This window comes from Equus asinus, chromosome 2, assembly GCF_041296235.1.
Source record: "Equus asinus isolate D_3611 breed Donkey chromosome 2, EquAss-T2T_v2, whole genome shotgun sequence".
In the NCBI taxonomy this organism is placed as follows: Eukaryota; Metazoa; Chordata; class Mammalia; order Perissodactyla; family Equidae; genus Equus; species Equus asinus.
The window spans coordinates 17,370,890-17,392,744 of NC_091791.1; the positions used below are offsets into that span (position 1 = coordinate 17,370,890).

The 21,855-nt window shown below is 41.0% G+C and overlaps 1 protein-coding gene across 24 annotated transcripts in view; it reads left to right on the forward strand.

Annotated features, from left to right (window-relative positions):
• ABLIM1 (actin binding LIM protein 1) overlaps positions 1-21,855 on the forward strand; it is a 290,205-nt gene that overhangs the window by 140,807 nt on the left and 127,543 nt on the right. For all 24 annotated transcript variants that reach the window (XR_011493660.1, XR_011493689.1, XR_011493684.1 and 21 more), the window contains exon 2: positions 8,540-8,674. Coding sequence is in view for 1 of the 24 variants with exons in the window: in XM_044750337.2 (XP_044606272.1) it covers positions 8,540-8,674 (135 nt within the window). In the remaining 23 variants the exon portion in view is untranslated. The remainder of the gene's footprint in view (positions 1-8,539; positions 8,675-21,855) is intronic.

Here is a 21,855-nt window from a genome sequence, read left to right on the forward strand (position 1 = left end):
CCCAGTGCTGTTATGAGATTTTGGTTGTACCTCACAGGGACACTTTGATCCACATCTTGGTTGTGTTTTTAAAACCCTTCTAAAGTGTCTGGATTTGGAATTAGGGGGTAGAAGGCAGTGTGGTACCCTGCCTAAGATAACCCTGGCTCAGGGCCGTAGGCCTGAATGCTAGTAGACTGTGACCCTCTCTGTTAACTTGCATTCCCATAAATGGCTCCAATGGAACCACGCTCCCTCCCAATCGCAGAATCAGCACTGAGCAGACACTCTAGCAGGCCATAAGGATGTGATGTTCTGCCAGCAGGGTTCATGCTGAAGCCACCGCCCAATTGTTTGACTTGATCCATCTCTAAATGGAATTGCTGGTGCAGGGACAATTTGATATCCCTGGGTGACCTTAAAAGGCTATATCAAATTTCAAAAAGGATTTTTGTTATACTTCAGAAAGCTGTGTTCCTACAGGTTTGTGACAGTCTTGCTTGACATTCAGCTGACACGGACATCTGTGTACCAGGCTGGTGCTGTAGGGGCTCCGAGGAGGAGATGACCCCCCTGGTCTCCACCACCACCCTGTATTCTTAGCCGCTCTTTACAGTCTCAGGGACGGGGATGCACGTGGCAAGAGAGAGAAGCCTGGGAGTCAGGTCTAACTAACTCCTAATCTGAGGACCTTTCTAGTTACTGTTTGGGAGGAGAGGCGGGACTTTATGCAAATGACAGTACTCCAAAGTCAAATTACTGAGTGCCATCAGAGGAAGGCTACGGGAGGTCAAAGGAGGGTGTTGTCTCAGTGAGTCATCTCAACCCAAAGGTGTGTCTGAAAGGAGGAGGCTAGGTGCCAAGCTGATTTTAAATCCCTTTCCAAGATTAACCCTCCTACATAGAAGGCAGGTGTAGGACATCAGGGCAAAAGCATCATGTGATTTACAAGGAGGACATTTCCTGGTTGAATTTTTATAATCCTAGTACCTCTTTGCTTTGGGGAAATCAGATTAACTGGATTTGAACCTGGGCTGTGTCTATAATCAGGAGCCCAGCTGACCAATTGCTGACTGCTGTCTTTTTTGTTTGGAGGAACGGTGGGGACCTATTGCGTTGCCTCAGAGAAGGCAAATCAAGTTTCAAAACACCTTACAAGGGGAAAGCCACAAGTGGCGGGGAAATCAGAGCAGAGCCATCTTTCTGCCTCCTCTGGGAGTGTTTGTGCCAGGATAGCCCTGCACTTTGTGCCGAGTAATAATCCTGATTACCAAACTGACAGGGTATAGGAAAATGAGGTCGTGGAAGCCAATCAAAGAGAAGGATCTTTTTGGACAACTAATGACAGGGTACCAGTGTGTAGCTTCAAGTAACTACCACTTGCCACAGCAGGAAGTGGACTTTTAGGTAAACTGCAAATTAAGCACTCTGTGCGTCTATTTAAACTCTTGAGTTTCTTGTTTCCTAGGCTCAACACCAGCACCATTCTAGCTTCAAGAAAGGGAGTAGGAGGTGGAGGGAAGGAGTAGGAGAGGGGAGAACACAGCTCTGCAATGTGTGTTTACAATTAAATGGGAACTCATGGGCTAGAGCATAGAAAATGTTCTAGAGAATAGCAGTCTCTCTGAAATTAGACTCCCAGGAGAATCCGATTCCTGTCTTGAAGCAGAAACCAAACTTACCAGCAGCGTGTCATTTTGTGATTGCAAATCCACACCAATCCTCCCCAGGGACAGGGTTGGATCCAGGTCTCTGCTCAGGGTGGAGGCTACAGGGAGGGCCTGCCTGCTGCTGGGTTGCATTTCCTTCCTGTATCCCCATTACTCGGAAAGTGTTCTTTTCCCATAAATTGCTGCAGCCCAGAATAATTTCTTTTTGTGTTTGAAGTGTTATTTCCCATCTGCTTCTTTACGAGCAGGGGTTACCTTTGGGATTATGACGCAGCTGGGTGTCCACTGCTTCTGAGCTGTGTCATCAGAATTTACTTAGTATGTTGCACTGGCTTGATTTCCTTCTATGCTGGACAAGACTTTCCTGTGGAAATCCCCTACCCAGAGCTTCAGAGTGTGGGCTTTGGAGTCAGACTGCTTCTTGTGGTGTGATCTTGAACAAGGTATTTGACTCTTAGCCTGGGTGGCCTCCTCTGCCATACAGGAATAATAAAACAGCACCCCCTTAAGGCGGCTGTGAGAATTACCTCTGATTGTGAGTATAAATTAGTTATCACAGTGCCTGGGACATAATAAGCATTCAATAATTGTACCTGTTATAATATAATAGTGTTATGGAGATATTTATTGAGATATCACAAGTCCAAGACTCTCTAACTTCATGTGGGAGGTATAGTGGTATTGGGTGGTAACCATATTTTCTCTGACCCAAAAATTGAGCTGAGAAGTACAGAGATGACAACTCAGGTTATTTGACATGTGAAATGAGAAGTATCCCAGAAATTTGGAGGAATTGACCATTGAGAATGCAATTTTGTAGGATTGAGATTGATGCATTGTGAAACAAAAGCAAAGTAAACACAAAACAAGAGAAAATTAAGTGTTGGGTGACAGTTCAGGTATTTAGTGCTGAAGGACTTGGGGGAGAATGAATATTTGATCAATATAAGCCAGAGTGAAAGCTTCAGAGAAGAACCAGCATCTGGGCTGGGCCCTGTGGGTCAGGTTTGATTTGGAGAAACCTTTCCAAGGGAGGCACCCAGCATGAATGAAGGCAGTGGGGAAGATGGAGATCATAGGCTAGGAAGTGGTCAGAAGGCCCAACCAAAGGGAGATTTGCACATTTACACACATAAATAGCAAAGTGTTTTAGTGTGCATTCTTTGGGGTTGGACTGCCTGAGTTCAAGACTGTTTAGCACATATAGTTAAGATAAGTACTCAGCAAATGTCGTTCCTTCTTAGAATCTGAATAGCTAAGGTGGGCCGTGTTATTGAAGATCTCAGAAGCTAGACAGAGAACTTCAGACTTGATGAATTGGGACCAAGAGAGCTATCAAAAGTTTTTTTATTATAATAAACTTTATCTTTTAGAACAGTTTTAGGTTTATAGAAAATTCAAGAAGGTAGTACAGAGAGTTTCCATATACCTGACACCTAGTTTCCCAAATTAGTAACATCTTACTTTAATATAATGCTTTTGTTACAATCAATGAACCAATACTGATACTTTATTAACTACAGTCCATCCTTTATTCGTGTTTCCTTAGTTTTTATCTGATGTCCTTTTTCTGTTCTGAGGTACCACATTACATTTCATCGTTAGTTCTCCTTAGGCTCCCCTTGGCCGTGGCAAGAGGACTTTCCTCTTTGTTTTTGATGATCTTGACAATGTTGAAGTGTGCTGGTCAGGTTTTTGTAGAATATCCCTCAATTTGGGAATTTTCTCATGGTTAGACTAGGATTATGAGGTCGTGGGGAAGGAAGATCACGCAGGCAAAGGCCAGTTTCCTCACATCACATCTAAGGTGCTATCAACATGACTATCACTGTTGGTGTTGACCTTGACCACCTGGCTGAGGTAGTGTTTGTCAGATTTGTCCACTGTAAAGTTACTCTTTTTCCCCCCTTTCCATACTGTCCTCTTTGGAAGGAAGTCACCAAGTGCAGCCCGCACTTAAGGAGCTGGGGGGTGGGGTTGGGGGGTGATGCTTCACCTCTTTGAGTGGCCTGTTCTTTGCTGGTTGCATTGGAGAAGAAGGTTCCAGAGAGTAGGAAACACTCAGCAATCTGAGAAAAAGGAGTTGAAGGCTGGATTCATTGCTGGGTGAAGGGATGAGTGGACAGAATTATTGGGAGATGAAAGAGAGGTTGGGATCTAGGATGACGGCAAGGTTCCCAGCGTCGGTGATTAGGGGATTGTCTGGGTGTAAGGAGCAATGCATTAGTTTAATGCCCGACTCTTTATTTCTTGGCTGTGTCACCCTGCGTGAGTCACTTTGTTCCTCTGAGTCTCAGTTTGGCCATTTGTAAAATAGAGTTACCAGTCCCTGTTCTTCCTACTTTGTGGAGCTCTGGTGAGAGTGAAATGAGATAACACAGAGGTAAGGGCTTTGAAAGCCGCCAGGCACACAGCGCTGTGTAGTTTCTCAGGCTGGTTAAGGGAGTGCTGGTGCTATTGAGAGGGAAGGGTACTTGGGAGGGGGGATTTGTTCCCTGGTTGAGTCTGAATATTTCAGATAACCCTGGGCAAGTTCTAACTCACACTGAGTACACCATCACAGGTTGTGATAGTCCCCTGCTAAGGAGATTTTTATCCCAAATATGCTTCCTCAGATGTTCTTTTTCTGATGGTCCAGATCCACGGTCTGTCCCCCAGATGGAGATAGCTTGGGCAAGACGAGGCTGGTTCTGAATTAGAAGGAGGAGCTCTGCCTGTTCTTTTTGGCCTTCCCTTTACAGCCTGTGTTGGCCTTTGCTTGGGGGCACTGAATTTTCCTGAGATTTTCTTAAAGGTCTCAATCCCCCAGTCTCCTTGCCTGAGATAGCTAATAGACATTTCCAAAGGGGAACTTTTGATTCCTGCCCTACACTGGAGTTTCAGGGATGTGGCTAACCTGCCTTACTTGACTGTGAAAGACCACGTGAAACTTCTCAGTTAGCCTTGCGATGGGCTGTTTTATCTGAGCAGCCAGAATCCCTCCGAACTGCATATATTGCGGTGGAGGAATCCCTTTACCTGTTCAGGCAAACAGACTTGTTTCTTCATATATATTTCCTCATTATTCAGGAGGTAGGCAACCATGCTTTTTGCTCTTCGTTGTACTCTTCTTATTTTAGCAACAAATTGATGAGCCATGGAAAATTTTAACCATGTTTTCCTGAGTTCCAGGGTAAATGATTGACTCCTTGGTACAGTAGAAAGAGCTGGGAAGGAGTGCTGAGTGTATCTCTGCTGATAACTTGCTGGTGACTTTGGGCAAGGAAACTCTCTGCCCTCAGTTTCCCTATCAGGAGAATGAGTAGGGACCACCCAAGCTCTGAAAGACGGAGCATTCAAGTAAAATATTACCACCAGAGCCAAGGGCAATTAAGAGGAGTACAGAGTTAATGTCCTCACTATATTGCAACTGACTCAGCATATTTTAGAAAAGTAGAATTGAGCCAGTGAACATACATTTGGTATTAACCAAACTGCCAGAGGCAGTTATGTAAAATAAACCTCTTTATCAGTCTTCAAAAAGGAGAGAGATTCTTTTGTCTACACTGATTTGTGTTTGGATGAAATAAACACTGAGTCTCTTTTGGTCTTCTGATTCTGTCATTCTCTAACAAGAAAAGCCCATTTCTTCACAAGTGGGTTGTTCTGATATGTGTCTGCCGAGGCTGATGTACGATGGGAAGGTGAGTACACATGATATAGTCTCTGCTCATCTCGGGGTGAAAGCAAAGGTCATCTCTGAGCATGGAGGACTTCGCACTGTAATATATATTTCCAAAGGGAAATGCTTGCAAAATGCAGATACCGATCCCAATTCTGACCTTTGTGACTGGTGCCAGCATTTTCACTGGCACCTTTGTTCAGACAAAGGGAAAAGCCAAGAAGTGAAATGTTTTCCTTCCCTCATCGTTACTCAGCAGGGCTTGCTTGCTTAGCTATGAAAAATTCAAGTGTCAAGAGAAACTGCAGTGCAGTGTCTTATCCAAAAATGCATTCTCCCTTGGGGTCAGGAGATCCGCTGTGTGCTGATACTCTTTCTGAAGAGGATGGTCTTGTGCATGACTTTCTTCATTCTCCCTCTTCTCTGTAACTTGCTTATCCGTATTGTCTGAATTCTAAAGGTAAATAGTTCTTCAAATGTAGGATGCAGACAAATCACCTGAGAGGCTTACTGAAATGATAGATCCCCGACTCGTACGCCTAGTTCAATGGGGCCGAGGAATCTGCATTTTAAAAAATCATTTTATTGGGATTATATTGTCTTACAAGATTGTGTAAATTTCAGGTGTACATCACTATATTTCAGTTTCTGTACAGACTGCATCGCGTTCACCACCTACAGTCCAATTTTTATCCATCACGTTACATATGCGCCCCCTTACCACTTTTGCCCTCCCACGGCCCCCTTCTCCTCTGATAAACACTAATCTGTTCTCCTTATCTGTGTGTTTGTTTATCTTCCAAATATGAGTGAAATCATACGGTATTTGTCTTTCTCTGCCTGACTTATTTCCCTCAGCACAATACCTCCAAGGTCCATCCACATTGTTGCAAATGGGACAATTTTGTCTTTTTTATGGCTGAGTAGTATTCCATTGTGTATATATACCACATCTTTATCCATTCATCTGTTGATGGAATCTGCATTTTTAATACATGGCATAGGGGTTCTGGTTCAGCAGAGCCACCTTGAGGATTACCACCTGGGTGCCATGCCCACCTAGTGATAATTTTGCATACTCCGTGTGTGTTCCCTTTATAAACCAAGTCCTAGCTGCTGCTTTTAGCACTGTGCCTGAGCTTGACTAAATCCGTCATTGACATATAACAGTCATTGCCTGGCTTAATACAATTTCTGATTTAGCCAGATAGGGAGGGGAGGAGCATGAGCTTGGGAGTCAGAAAGACCTGGGTGTGGATCTTTGAGCGTCTGCTTACTGTTACTTGGGCAGGTTGATCAACTTCTCTGAGGCTCTATTTCCTCATCTGTCGAATGGAAACAATATTACCCACTGAGAGAGAGGGGTGGTGAGGATGGAATAAAATGACGTGTGTGTAAGCACCTAGCACTGTGCTCTTAGGAGACAGATGCTCAGTAAGTATTACTTTCCTCCATTCTTGTAGGCAGCAGGAATTAAAAAAAAAAAAAAAAAGCATCATATTCTCCACTAGCACTTGAAGCAGATATTGTTAAGGGAAACTTCTTTTTTAATGCCCAGGTGAGTAGATTTTTGGGCTTGTTACACATCACTTTAAAAGTCAATGGTTGCTTAGAGATCTTGAAAGGATGCCCCTCCTTAATTCCTATAGATAATGCTGACTTCTGTTGTAAGTACAGGTGCGGGGAGAGATCCCAGCAGGTAGATAAGGAAACGCAGGTGGATCACAATGTTGGTGCCTTTGCCGGATGCTCCCGGAGTCCAGCGCTGAGACCTCGGCTCAGGTGTTTAACCCGAAACTACACCTGCTCCTGGTCCACAGCTCACAAGAACCACCTTGTCTCTCAGAATTTAGCTAGTAATGGATTACTTGGACTGTCTTGTCCAAATTCTTTCCAGGCAAAATGAGAACATTACAGTGGTCTGAGAGAAACAATGAACCATTATACTCGTGGTGTACGGAATGCTCCTGGCTGCAAGGTGTTTCTAAATGGAGTTTCAGCAATATCTTCCCACATCTCCCTCCTGTCCAGCCCGGTTTTACCATTTGAGGAAAAACATCATCTTTGTTCTTTGTGTTGGTCGATTAATTTTAGGTTCACTGTTCATATCCCATATCATGCTTATGTAGTTACTTATGTAACACATTTTTATGTATCACAAAGTTCCTCCTTCTGAGGACCCAGATCAGAAAAGGAATTTAATAACAAAAAGTATCCATCTGCATTCTCTGGCTGGGAAACTGCAAGCTAAATGAGACCTTTGGTTAGCTTCAAACCACAGGTGCCCTCTCGCTGCCTTCTCCCTCAGTCCTTTGTAAAGGGGAGGCTGTAAATCTCCTTCCTGGGGCAGGGCAATCTCTGTAACTTCTGTTCTCTGAAGACCTCACTCTGGAAACTGAGAGAATAATGCCTGTAAGCCCCATCATATGATTTGAGAGACTGCAAAGAGCTTTGAAATCCTCTGATCCAACCCCCTTTGTTTTACAGGAGAGGAAGCTGAGGTTCAGAGAGATCTACATCGTCACTAACTAGTTTTTTAAAGAATTACTGCCTGCAGTGTGTGTATCAGAAACTATGCACACAACAGGAGGCTCATAATAGGCCACCAACAGGTTAAATGAGTCGCCAAATTAAGATCAGGAATGACACTGGTAGAGCAGATGAGAAACCAGCCAGCACATACTAACTATTAAGTAAATAAACATTTATTGAGCTCTTTTAGTACAGGAGCATTCTGCTATGTTCTGAGGAGCTCAGGGAAGGAAGGAGAAGTACAAAAGGGAAGAGGAAAAGGAACTTTAAGAAATAGTCCCCATCCTCAAGGAATTTACAGTTTGCAGTGAACTCTTCTCTGAAAGGATTGCTTTCTAAATCAAGATAAAGACATATTTATTACAAATACATATTACAAAATGCTGAACCCAATAAGATTCTATAGTTAATGACCCAATTATGTAGTCCTGGAGAAGTTTGGGAAGACAAAAGAGAAGTGCTGGCTCCCAGAGGAACAAGCCCAGTGTTTTCCCTACTGGACTATTAAAGCCACAACTTTCTTATTTATTTGTGTATCCCCATGGTTATGGCATGGGGGAAGGTGCTGAATTCATACTTATTGAATCAATGTTGGCTATTTGATACCAAAATTATGGAGATACTTATGCATGCCTATAAAGATCCCTTTTGTAGGAATGCTTTCTTCTCATGTAGTCTTTTGTTGCTTTTCTTTCAGTGGCCCACCCGCAGGACCCTCACCACCCATCCGAGAAGCCAGTCATTCACTGCCATAAATGTGGGGAGCCGTGCAAAGGTGAAGTGCTTCGGGTCCAGACCAAACATTTCCACATCAAATGTTTCACCTGCAAAGGTACGGTGCCTCCCACTTCCTGGCTTAGTGGCAAGTCACAATCGGTGCTTGCCTTGGGGTCTGCCCATCCTCTTAACTCCACACCAGGTCGCCAGATGATAAGTGAATGTGCTCAGAAGCCCTGGAATCACTTACCTTCTCTAGTTTGGGATTAGATTAGACTCAAAGGAGAGACCGAGTCCCCCCAAGACCAGTGGTACCCAGGCCTCTGAGTGTTCACTGAGGTTCCTGACCCTGGGAGCAGGGACTAATTGTGGAAGAGCAGTAAAAATTCAGTTTTATGTTTTGTCCTTTAAATTTCTTTTCCTCTGAAATGAGGGATTCCTACCCAAAAGTAACTTTGTCCCAATAGCCATTACCTATAGGAGGGCTGGAAAACCTGTAAGATTAGGGCTCTAAGTCACTGGATCCTGTGAGGTATGTACAGTCTTGTGTGTGTGTGTGTGTATGTTGAGAACTGAGAATTAAGCAAGAATGCTTGGAAGGCCTCCAAGAAGAAAAATAACTCCCATCCAAGAAGGTACCAATTTGTGGTTGATTTCCATTAACAGTCCTCTGTTTTGGGATTTATAACTAGGCATCTTGGTATGAAATATGCTGACCTGTTATTCTGGAGCCAGGGCATGGCTGAGTGGGGAAAAAGAAGAAGAGAGTGATTTTTATGTGTTTATTTGAGAAGCAGGTTACTTGAGCTGAGGGCACATCTGTGTAGCTCAGGTTGGAGTGGAGGGAAGTAGGAAGAGAGACGGAAGACGGACAAGACTGAGCTGCGTTGTAGCTTGACTCTGCGCTGTGCACCTGGTAACCACGTTCATCCCTGGAAACCGCGTTCCATTTTGTGTTTTAGGTTGTGAACTCAGCATTGCTGTCATAAGCCATTATGTCCATAGCCAGGCAGCCTCTTAAGTAGACTCCAGGCTACCTAGTGACCCTCAAATATGTGAACAAAGGAGGCATGGGGGCTTTTCTGGGCTCCACAGAGTGTAAACTTTTCAGGAGAAAGAGCACTCGCATATAGCGCGAGTGAAAAGATGGAAGGAGAAGCGAGGGCATGAGCTTAACTCCCAATGAGCATGACAGAGATTACAGACGGCTGTAAAGCACATCTTAGATAGAGAGATTCTTTAATCCTCCTGAAAACCCGTATGAGTCAGTACCATAAATCCCCAGTTTTCAGACAACCCAAGTTGGTCAGCAGGAAACATCAGGGTCACACCCAGGGTACTGACTGCACTGTTGCTCTGTGTCACTCGAGTCCTGCCATTGCCACTAAGCAGCTCTGTGATCTCAGCGAGTTACATGTATCACTATGACTCCACATCCTTATCTACAAAATAAAGAGACTAGATCATGTGATTTTTAAATCACCCTGGGTCTGAAGTTTGCCGATTCCATACATGCATAACCATGTATGTGTATAATATAGAACCCAGAGGCACTGAAGTAAAGCCTCTTAAGTAGCGTGTCAGAGAAAAAAATGCTTTCTGGTTACATCGATTTTGGCTACCTTGGAGTCAGGCATTATATTTTGTTTTATTTTTTTATCTTAAATTTCCTGAGACATGGCTCAAGGGGTAGGTTGAGTATGAAATAAATACAATCTATAAACAACTGTAGCCCTGTACGTATTTTATATTTGTAGTTGAAACTACACAGTGTTAGTTTCAGGTCCGGGTCATCACTGTTCAGCACATCAAGAGATTAGAAAACATGTTCGTTTATCCCCCGTGGGCTGGAAGCTTCCTTGCTTTTTTCTCTTCCAGTTTAAATCTAAGGACTGAATGTAAGTTGTCTATGTTGGAAAGTTGTACCATATATGATTTGTTTCATGCTATCAATGTATTCCTGAAAAGTTGAATTTTTGTACAAATTGAATCATATTTTTTTTTCTTTTTGTGAGGAAGATTGGCCCTGAGTTAACATCTATTGCCAATCCTCTTCTTTTAGCTTGAGAAAGATTGTCACTGAGCTAACATCTGTGCCAATCTTCCTCTATTTTGTATGTGGGATGCTGCCGCAGCATGGCTTGATGAGTGGTGTATAGGTCCATGCCCAAGATCTGAACCTGCAAACCCCAGACCTCAAACGAGGAGCATGTGAACTTAACCACTACACCACCAGGCTGGCCCCCAAATTGAATCATATTTTAAGAGCACTTCCTATTTGTAGAAATTATATTTAATTTAACAAAATTTTGCTAAAATATGTTATCTATTCTTGTAAATTTATATTTTATCACACTTAATCTGTCAATATCTACTATCTTATGTCCCTGACTTCCTGTGGTCACCCTTTTCTTTAATATCCAAAGAAAGTGGTTTACATTCCCCATTCTTTGTATTCTAGCAAGTTCATGCCTTTTCCCCAAGATTCTAGGAACTGTTGTCTAATAGGAATATGATAGAAGCCACATATGTAGTTCTAAACTTTCTAATAGCTATATTTAAAAGGTAAGAAAGGACAGGTGCAATTAACTTTCACATTATATTTTATTTATCCCTATATACCCAAAATATTATCATTTCAATGTAAAATTAGTATAAAAACTATTGAGATGCTTGACATTCTTTATATATAACTTTTCATTCTAGCTTAACAGCACATCTCACTTTGGACTAGTCACATTTCAGGTGCTCAATAGCCACATGTAGTTAGTGGCTACGTACAGGCCATCACAGTTCTAGAGATTCCTTGAGGTTTGCATTCTTGTGGTCCCCTCTTGCTGCCAACTCTTGCCAGTACCAAATTCGTGGTCTCCCCTTTATGAGTGCTATGCCTTTTGCATTGCTTCACCCCACCTTGGTCACCTTTTCCGAAGTACCACCACACAAGGCAGCTGTTTTCAGCAGACTTACTGAAGGTTTAGATAATGGAAGGAATTTATAGCACAGAATAGGCAACAACTGCCCTAATATGCTCAGGCCGTCTCCGGAACAAGAAATCTGTCATTGGCCAAGGCCATTTCTTTCTTTCTTTTTTTAAATTAATAGACTTTAGTTTTCAGAGCAGTTTTAGGTTCACAGAAAAATTGAGCGGAAAGTACAGTGAGGGCCATTTCTCATACTTACTCAGAATCTCACCTGCCACTGTCTTGGTAGCACCTCCTCTCTCTACAAAGACCCTTCTCTCCATCCCAAGGACTCCAATTTCCTTCTCTACTGTCAGATCAGGACTCTAAATTTCCTTAGGGTTTTTACTTTTTACAAGTCCATTAGGATGGTTTCCCAGAAGAAACAGAAGTCTTCTCCTTGAGGAATGCTGTTTTCCCCCTAACTTAAGTGGCCCTGACTACAGCTAAGTCTTAAAACCACAGTATTGTTTTCTTTTTGTTACATATAAGTAGAGGTGCCAGGTTCCGACAGTGAGCTAATGCCCTGGGACAGAGGATTTTGGGTGGAGAGCACTTGCTACAACAAGACTGGGCTTCCGCTCAAGAGCTGGCTGAGTGCAGAGGAGAAACCTTCAGATTCTGGCTGTGATTTTGGGGCCAGCCAGAATTTCTCCCTCGAATTCTCTCCTCTCCTTCCCACCCAGTTCTCCTTCCCCATATACCATGTTGCCAAAGCCTCCCAGTTCTTGAATGGAACCAGAAGTGGCTTTCCACAATTAGGAGGAAAGCTCGTAAATGCAAATACCTGTAGGAATAAAAAGCAGAAATGAACTCTTTCACTAAGAATGGATTTTGAAAGGAGAGGGGGAAAGAGGACACTGAACGTCTTACATAAGATCTAGACAAGTACAAAGGTGGGGAAGGGTTGCTGTGGAGGAATTAAAGGTCATAGCACAAACTGAAACCAATGACCAGCCCGTGACTTCATAGGTTTAGCTGTAAAAGGGTCAGGGTCGGTGAGCAGAAATTTTGTTGGTGAACTCATCTCACTTCCTGAAATTTCTGACATCTTGGCATCTGATGGTCTAGGAGTTATTTATCCAGTTAGTAAATGTTAATTGAACACAGACTCCATGCAGGATATTATGCTAAGTGCTGAGAATAGAAAGAGACAACATACCATGTTGGACCTCGAAGAACTCACGAGGTACTTGAAGAGACATAAATAAGCAACGTTTATGATACTGAGTAATAAGTGCTGTGTTGGAGAGATACATAGGATGCAGACTGGAGGCAGGGAGACTCATGGGGCAGGTATAATGGTGGTCCAGGTGGAAATAATGTGAGGTAGCAGCAGATGTGGTAGAGAATAAGGGACAGATTTAAGAGCCATTTAAAGTTAAGGTTGATAGGATTTGAGGACTGATTTTACGTGAGGAGTGAAGACGAATCCAGGTTTCCAGTTGGACTGCCTGGGTAGACAAATGGTTGCCACTAACTAAGGAAATACAGGAGCACTTAATAGTGTTCAGTCTGGGATCCACTGAGGCTGAGTACACATGGTCCATCCAGAGTCCAGTAGGCTTAGCACTCAACAGATACTGTGTTGGGGGGCCAGCCCAGTGGCACAGCAGTTAAGTGGACACATTCTGCTTCAGCAGCCTGGGGTTCGCCGGTTCACATCCCCGGTGTGGACATGGCATCGCTTGGCAAGCCATGCTGTTGGAGTAGGCGTCCCACATATAAAAAGTAGAAGAAGATGGGCATGGATGTTAGCTCAGGGCCAGTCTTCCTCAGCAAAAAGAGGATTGGCAGCAGATGTTAGCTCAGGGCTAATCTTCCTCAAAAAAAGAAAAAAAGATACTATGTTGGGAAGAAGGATTTGAAAGTGTTTGGCATCTAGATAGTGGCTGAAGCTATATGATTGTTTGTGAAATTTCTCTGGGAAAGGGCAAAAGGCAGGAACTGAATAATAAAGAATTCCAGCTGCTGAAGGAAGTAGAACCTAATTCCCATTGTAACCTTAGAAAGTGAACCCACCTCGTAATGAGATGAGGAAAGTGGTTTAGTTAATAGATGGATTCTATAATTAAAAGAAAAAGAGATCCTGAAAGCTGCTGTTATTCTTTATAATAACCCAATGGGAGTAAAATATGGCTTCAGGGTTCTGGATGAAACTATTCTTTATCTTCAGTACTCAGTAGCCTTATTTTTCATCGTTGCCCATTAGCAGCAATCATCCCACTAATTTAAAGGAGTTTTTTTTTTTAATGCTGTCCATTCATTCTGATATTGTTCCAGTGATGTGATAGTTTTTTAATATATCACATTGTCTGCATCATGATTGTAATACGTGCTCTATGAGAGAATAAGAAATCTACTTAAGAGCTTTTAGAAAGAGGTCAAGCTAAAGAGACTATCAACTCAATATGGATTGCTATATACATAGAATATTATATAGGAACCTCATGGTAATCACAAACCAGAAACCTATAATAAATAAACAAATAAGTAAGAGGAAAGAAATCAAACATATTACTAAAGAAAGCCATCAAACCACAAGGGAAGAGAGCAAGAGAAGAAGAAAGGAGCAGAGAAGAAATACTAAAACAGCCAGGGGAAAAAAAGGTAACAAAATGGCAATAAACATATATTTATCAATAGCTACTTTAAATGTCACTGGACTAAATGCTCCAATCAAAAGGTATAGGGTGGCTGATCAGATAAAAAAACAAAGACCCATGTATATGCTGCATACAAGAAACACACTTGAGACATAAAGACACTCACAAACTGAAAGTGAAAGGATGGAAAAAGATACTCCATGCAAATGGCAAAGAAAAGAAAGCAGGGGTAGCCATACTTATACCAGACAAAATAGGCTTTAAAACAAAAACTGTAACAAGAGACAAAGAAGGGCACTACATAATGATAAAGGGAACAATCCAACAAGGGAATATAACACTTATAAATATCTAGCACCCAACATATGAGCACATAAATATATAAAGCAGTTATTAACAGACATAAAAGGAGAAATAGACAGTAACACAATAATAGTAAGGGACCTTAACACTCCACTTACACCAATGGATAGATCATCCAAACAGAAGATCAATAAGGTAACATTGGCCTTAAACGACACATTAGACCAGATGGACTTAGTAGAGTTATATATAGAACATTCCAGCCAAATCCGCAGATTACGCATTCTTTTCAAATGAACATGGAACGTTCTCCAGGATTGATCACATATTAGGCCACAAAACAAGTCTCAATAAATTTAAGAAGATCAAAATAATACCAAGCATCTTTTCTGACTACAAAGCTATGAAACTAGAAATCAACTACAGGAAGAAAATCAGAAAAGCCACAAAAATGTGGAGATTAAACAAATGCTACTGAACAACAAATGGGTCAATGAAGAAATCAAAGGAGAAATCAAAAAATACCTGGAGACAAATAAAAATATAAATACGACATGCCAAAATCTATGGGATACAGCAAAAGTGATTCTAAGAGGGAAACTTATAGCAATTCAGGCCTACCTCAACAGACAAGAAAAGTCCCAAATAAACACTCTAACAGTGCACTTAAAGGAAATGGAAAAAGAAGAACAAACCAAGCCCAAAATCAGCAGAAGGAAGGAAATAATAAAAATCAGAGCAGAAATAAATGAAATGGAGACAAAAAAAAAAAATAGAAAAAAAATCAATGAAACCAAGAGCTGGTTCTTTGAAAAGATAAACAAAATTGACAAACCTTTAGATAGACTCACCAAGAAAAAAAGAGAGAAGGCTCAAATAAATAAAATTAGAAGTGAAAGAGGAGAAATTACAATGGACATCTCAGAAATACAAACGATTGTAGAAGAATACTATGATAATCTACAAGAAATGGATAAATTCTTACAGTCATACAACCTTCCAAAAACTGAATCAAGAAGAAGTAGTGAATTTGAATAGACCGATCACCGGTAAGGAGATCAAAAGAGTAATCAAAAACCTCCCAAAATAAAAGTCCAGGACCAGATGGCTTCCCTAGTGAATTCTACCAAACATTCAAAGAAGACTTAATACCTATCCTTCTCAAACTGTTCCAAAAAATTGAAGAGGAGAGGAATCTTTCTAACTCATTCTATGAAGCCAACATTATCCTGATACCAAAATCAGACAAGGACAACACAAAAAAAGAAAATTACAGACCAATATCACTGATGAACATCCATGCAGAAATCCTCAACAAAATACTGGCAAATGGAATACAACAATACATTAAAAAGATCATACATCATGATCAAGTGGGATTTATTCCAGGGATGCAGGGATGGCTCGGCATCTGCAAATCAATCAACGTGATACACCACATTAACAAAATGAAAAATAAAAATCACATGATCATCTCAATAGATGCCAAGAAAGCATTTGACAAGATACACATTCATTTATGATAAAAACTCTGAATAAAATGGGTATAGAAGGAAAATACCTCAACATAATAAAGGCCATATATGACAAACCCATGGCTAATATCATTTTCAATGGAGAAAAACTGAAAGCTAGTCCTCTAAGAACAGGAACCGGACAAGGATGCCCACTTTTACCACTCTTATGTAATACAGTATTGGAAGTCCTAGCCAGAGCAATCAGGCAAGAAAAAGAAATAAAAGGGATCCAAATTGGAAAAGAAGAAGTGAAACTGTCACTATTTACAGGTGACATGATTTTATATAGAGAAAACCGAAAAGAATCCACTAAAGAACTTTTAGAAATAATAAATAAATACAGTCAAGTTGCAGCATACAAAATGAACATACAAAAATCAGTTGCATTTCTATACACTAATAATGAAGTAGCAGAAAGAGAAATTAAGAATACAATCCCATTTACAACTGCAATAAAAAGAATAAAATACCTAGAAATGAACTTAACCAAAAAAGTGAAAGATCTGTACACTGAAAACTATAAAACACTGTTGAAAGAAATTGAAGACACAAAGAAATGGAAAGATATTCTGTGCTCTTGGATTGGAAGAATTAACATACATAAATGCCCATACTTCCTAAAGCAATCTGTAGATTCAGTGCAATCCCTATCAAAGTTCCAACAATATTTTTCACAGAAATAGAACAAAGAATCCTAAGATTTATATGGAACAGCAAAAGACTCCGAATAGCCAAAGCAAGCCTGAAGAAAAAGAACAAAGCTGGAGGTATCACACTCCCTGCTTTCAAAATATACTACAAAGCTGTAGTAACCAAAACAGCATGGTACTGGCACAAAAACAGACACACAGATCAATGGAACAGTATTGAGGGCCCACATACATGGACAGCTAATTTTCGACAAGGGAGTCAAGAGCATACATTAGAGAAAGGAGAGTCTCTTCAATAAATGGTGTTGGGAAAACTGGACAGCCACATGCAAAAGAATGAGAGTAGACCATTATCTTATATCATGCACAAAAATCAACTCAAAATAGATTCAAGACTTGAATGTAAGACCTCTGACCATGAAACTTCTAGAAGAAAACACAGGCAGTACACTCTTTGACGTCGGTCTTAGCAGCATTTTTTCAAATACCATGTCTGACCGGACAAGGGAAACAACAGAAAAAATAAACAAATGGGACTACATCAAACTAAAAAGCTTCTGCACAGCAAAGGAAACCATCAACAAAATGAAAAGACAACCTAACAATTGGGAGAAGTTATTTGCAAACCATATATCAGATAAGGGGTTAATATCCAAAACATACAAAAAACTCATATGTCTCAACAACCCAATTAAAAAATGGGCAAAAGATCTGAACAGCGATTTCTCCAAAGAAAATACATGGATGGCCAACAGGCACATGAAAACGTGTTCAACATCATTGACTGTCAGGGAAATACAAGTCAAAACTACAATGAGATATCACCTCACTCCGGTCAGAATGGCTATAATTAACAAGACAGGAAACAACAAGTGTTGGAGAGGATGTGGAGAGAAGGGAACCCTCATACACTGCTGGTGGGAGTGCAAACTGGTGCAGCCACTGTGGAAAACATATGGAGTTTCCTCAGAAAATTAAGAATAGATCTACCATATGATCCAGCTATTCCATTGCTGGGTACTATCCAAAGAACTTGAAAACACAAATGCGTAAAGATACATGCACTCCTATGTTCATCACAGCATTATTCACAATAGCCAACGCTTGGAAGCAACCTAGATTCCCATCAAGGGGTGAATGGATAAAGAAGATGTGGTATATATACACAATGGAATACTACTCAGTCATAAGAAAGAATGAAATCTGACCATTTGTGAAAACATGGATGGATCTTGAGGGTATTATGCTAAATGAAATGTCAGAGTAAGAAAGTCAAATATCGTATGATCTCACTCATAAGTAGAAGATAAAAACAACGACAAACAAATGCGTAGCAACGGAGATTGCATTGGTGGTTACCAGAGGAGAAGTGGGAAGGAAGGAGAGCGAAAGGGGTGATTAGGCACATGTGCATGGTGATGGATTGTAATTAGTGTTCAGGTGGTGAACATGATGTAATCTACATAGAATTCAAAATATATTACAATGTACACCTGAAAGTTAAAAAAAAGAAATCTACTTAAATATTATATACTATATATTTAATTAATTATATTTAATATTTAATTTAATTATATATATAGTTCACCATATTGATACATTGTATTGTTCATTATAATTATTCTTGTTTATCTTGAATATTTTTTCAGGATAATGCCCTAGATCTATTTTCTGCCAGAAACTAGTAGAGCATTTAGGAAAGACCAGGGCCCAGAGGATCGTTTTTAGTGAGCCTTTCTTGGACTATCCTGTATAAGACTTCAGCTACTCCTTATCTCACATCTTGCCCTGCCTTATCTTTTTGCTTTAAGATTTATCATTATTTAACACATTTTGTTCATTTATCTTCACCCACTCCTAAAGAGTGAGCTCCTTGAGGGTGGAGATTTTGGTCTCTTTTGTTCACTGCTGTATACCCAGTGCCTAGAACAATGCCTGATGTGGCAGGTGCTCAGTACGGTGAGTGACTCAACGAATGAATGAGCAATAATCATGTATTTCTTTGGAACTTGAATATTAGTAAATGTTTCTAATGGTACAGCTAGTACGCAAGATTTGTCAAGTGCTTACAATGATATATGTCCTCAAGTGGGTACTAGACAGTAACACTACCTTCTGAAAAGAAAGAGCATAAGTAAAGCTATCCATCATTGATTACATGTCTGCTTGGCAGATAGAACAGATGAGAGAACTCGTGTGAAGAGCCCTCTGAGGCAGCTCTTGGTGAAGAGGTTGTTGCTGCTTCATTTTTTATGCTGGTTTGGACCCTCAGATTTCTCACCTGGGCTTGCATGGGCACACTGGCTATGGGTTCTTTTCGGTCTCAAGTGGAAAATTGATAAAACTCCAATATGATGAAAGAAGTTTATATATCCCCTACGAGCTAAGCTCAAGCTTTTAATGACTATTTAGAGAATCTTAGTCATTTGGAAATTGATTAAAAAGCAGAGATTACCAGGAGGCAAGAAAAATAAGTCTGATACAAATATGCTGCCTTCTCACAACAAATGAGAAACCACTTTCATGCCATCTTTGGTTTATAAAAGGATCATCTTGTGTATTTTATCTTTTGAATTTTGTACCATGCTAAAGTGTTAGCCAGTCAAATGAATATAATTTAGATTTTTTTAAATAGTTAAGGTTTTGAATTCCAAACTGTTCCAAACTGGAACAGGATAAGGGCTCATAAATTCTCCAAAATACACTGCTTAACAATTCTGACTCTTACTGGGAGATGAGAGATAATCATCCATGGGTCTCTGGTGAGCAGAGGCACTGGGAACTTTTCGTTCTGAATGGTCTTTTCAAGGATGTTTCTATAGCAAACAGCCTTGGAAGACAGAGACTTTCCCTCTTGAGTAGCGGGGGGATTTGTTTGCTGTCTAGTATAATAAAGATAATATCTGCCTCTGAAGCAAAGATTGGGCAGGTCTGCTTACAGCTCATCAAAGGTTGGGGTTTCCTAAGCTTGGGTTTCCTCAGCTGTGACACAGACCCTCTGCACGTGCAGCATCCAGCCAGGCCTGCTTCTCTTGCCTCTGCGGGATCTCGGGGGGCATGGGGAACCAGTAACAAAGATGAAGCTTGTGCCACCTGCTGTGAGTAATACAGTCTTTTCACTTCTTTTTTTTTTTTAGTTTTTTTTTTTTAAAGATTGGCACCTGGGCTAACAACTGTTGCCAATCTTTTTTTTTTTTTTCTGCTTTATCTCCCCAAACCCCCCCCGTACACGGTTGTATATCTGAGTTGCATGTCCTTCTAGTCGTGGGATGTGGGACCCTGCCTCAACGTGGCCTGATGAGCGGTGCCATGTCCGCGCCCAGGATCTGAACCCTGGACCACCGCAGTGGAGCACGCAAAGTTAACCACTCAGCCACGGAGCCGGCCCCAAGTCTTTTCACTTCTGACCCAGCAGTTTTACATCTCTGCCAACGTCCATAAAACTAGGCAGGCTGACTTGTTGACTTGCAAGTAAAATCTACATTTCTTCACAGTTCTTGACAACTCAAAGTACATGTCCATGAAAGCTTATTTCTTGAGAAAGAGTGTGCTGAAGTTCACCAAACGTGATCGAGGAAGAACACATTTTCTAAGAAAATGATTTGTACAACAAAGTTTATTTAAGTGTTTAGAGAAAGGAGGAAAGCTGAAATTTTCCTCGAGAATCTTTAAAGCAAGCATTGAACCAATCATATTGCTGGTTCTTTTCATCTCCTGACCCTGAACATTGGGCACATTGGAGTGCCCCATGCTCAGACCTCATCTCCCTGTCCACTTCCTAGTGACCTCATTCAGTCTTGTGGTAGAAGTGCCATCTGTATCCTGATAATTCACAACTCTATACCTGTCCCCTGCATTCCAGACTGGCACCTTCAAAGGCCTTCTCAGCATCTCCACTAGGCCTCTCAAACCAAAACTCCTCATAACTAGCACCATCCCCACCCCTAAGCGTCTTCTTCAGTCTTTAAATTTCAGCATTTATCAAGACCTTCTTCCCAGTTGCTCAGGCTAAAACCTTGGAGTCATTCGCAACTCTTCTTTTTCTCTCACATGCCACAAGTATCCACTCATAAATCCTGTCAGCCCTATCTGCATAGTGTGTACAAACTCTCACCATTTATCACTGTCCCAAAGATAACGCCCTGCTCCAAGCCACTCTCGTGTCTTGCCTGGATTAATAATTTTATCAGGTCTCCCTATGTCTGTCCTTGCCTCCCCCTAGAGTTTAGCCAAGGTGATCTTTAAAAAAGTCAGATCCTGTCACCTTTCCAAGGAATTTCCTCGTCTTTCAGAATGAAATCCAAAGATCTTAATTTAGCTTTCAAGGCCTCTCCCTACTGTTACTCTCTGGCCTCATCTCCCACCATTTTCACCCTGGCTCACTCTGCTAAGCTGTACTGGTCTGCTTGAGCGTTCTTACACAAACCAAGCACTGAACAGCCTTAGGACCTTTGTGCTTACTGTTCCTTTTGCCTGACAAGGTTTTTACCCAGATAGGTGGCTGGTGCCCTCCCTCACTTTCTTCGGGTCTCTTCAAGTTCATTGATGAATTTATCAATGAGTTCATCCTTGCCACTGTCTGATATGCACTGATGTATGTATGTGTATCTGTGTGTGTGCATAGACTGTATATGCATTTATGTGCAATTTAAGTTATTAAATTATTAAGTTATTAAGTGAAGGTTTGTTTGTTTATTGCCTGTCTCCTCCACTAGAATGTAGGCACCAATAGGGCAGGAGGTTGGTGTCAGCAGTCCCTAGAAAAAAGCCTAGCTTACAGTAGGCACTCAATAATATTTGTTAAACAAATGAATAGAATGTTTGTCATTGAGCAATGTACTAATTACATTATTTCCAAATTATGAAATCCAGGTCACTCACATATGATTTCAATCAATGTCTTTTTAAGTGTGGGAAGGAGGAAATTGTTTTTCTTGTTCCCAACACAGCATTTTTCACACAGTGAAAAAAATATTCTCTTCAATTCTTTTCTCAATCCTTCTAATTTCATGAAGCAGAAGGTCTTTATAATAAAGATAGAACAGCTTTCAGGCCCAGGGCCTCCATCAGACAATGGTATCAAAGCTCAAATTGAATTCACTATTTAGTATTTATTTCTACAGATTCTTTATATAGAGAGGAAGTGACATTAGAAGTTTGATTTATGGTAGTGTATGCATTTGCCCTCTAAAATTTGTTGTCATTGCCGTGGAGTCTATTCTGACTCCTAGCAACCCTCTGTTGGCAGAGCGGAACC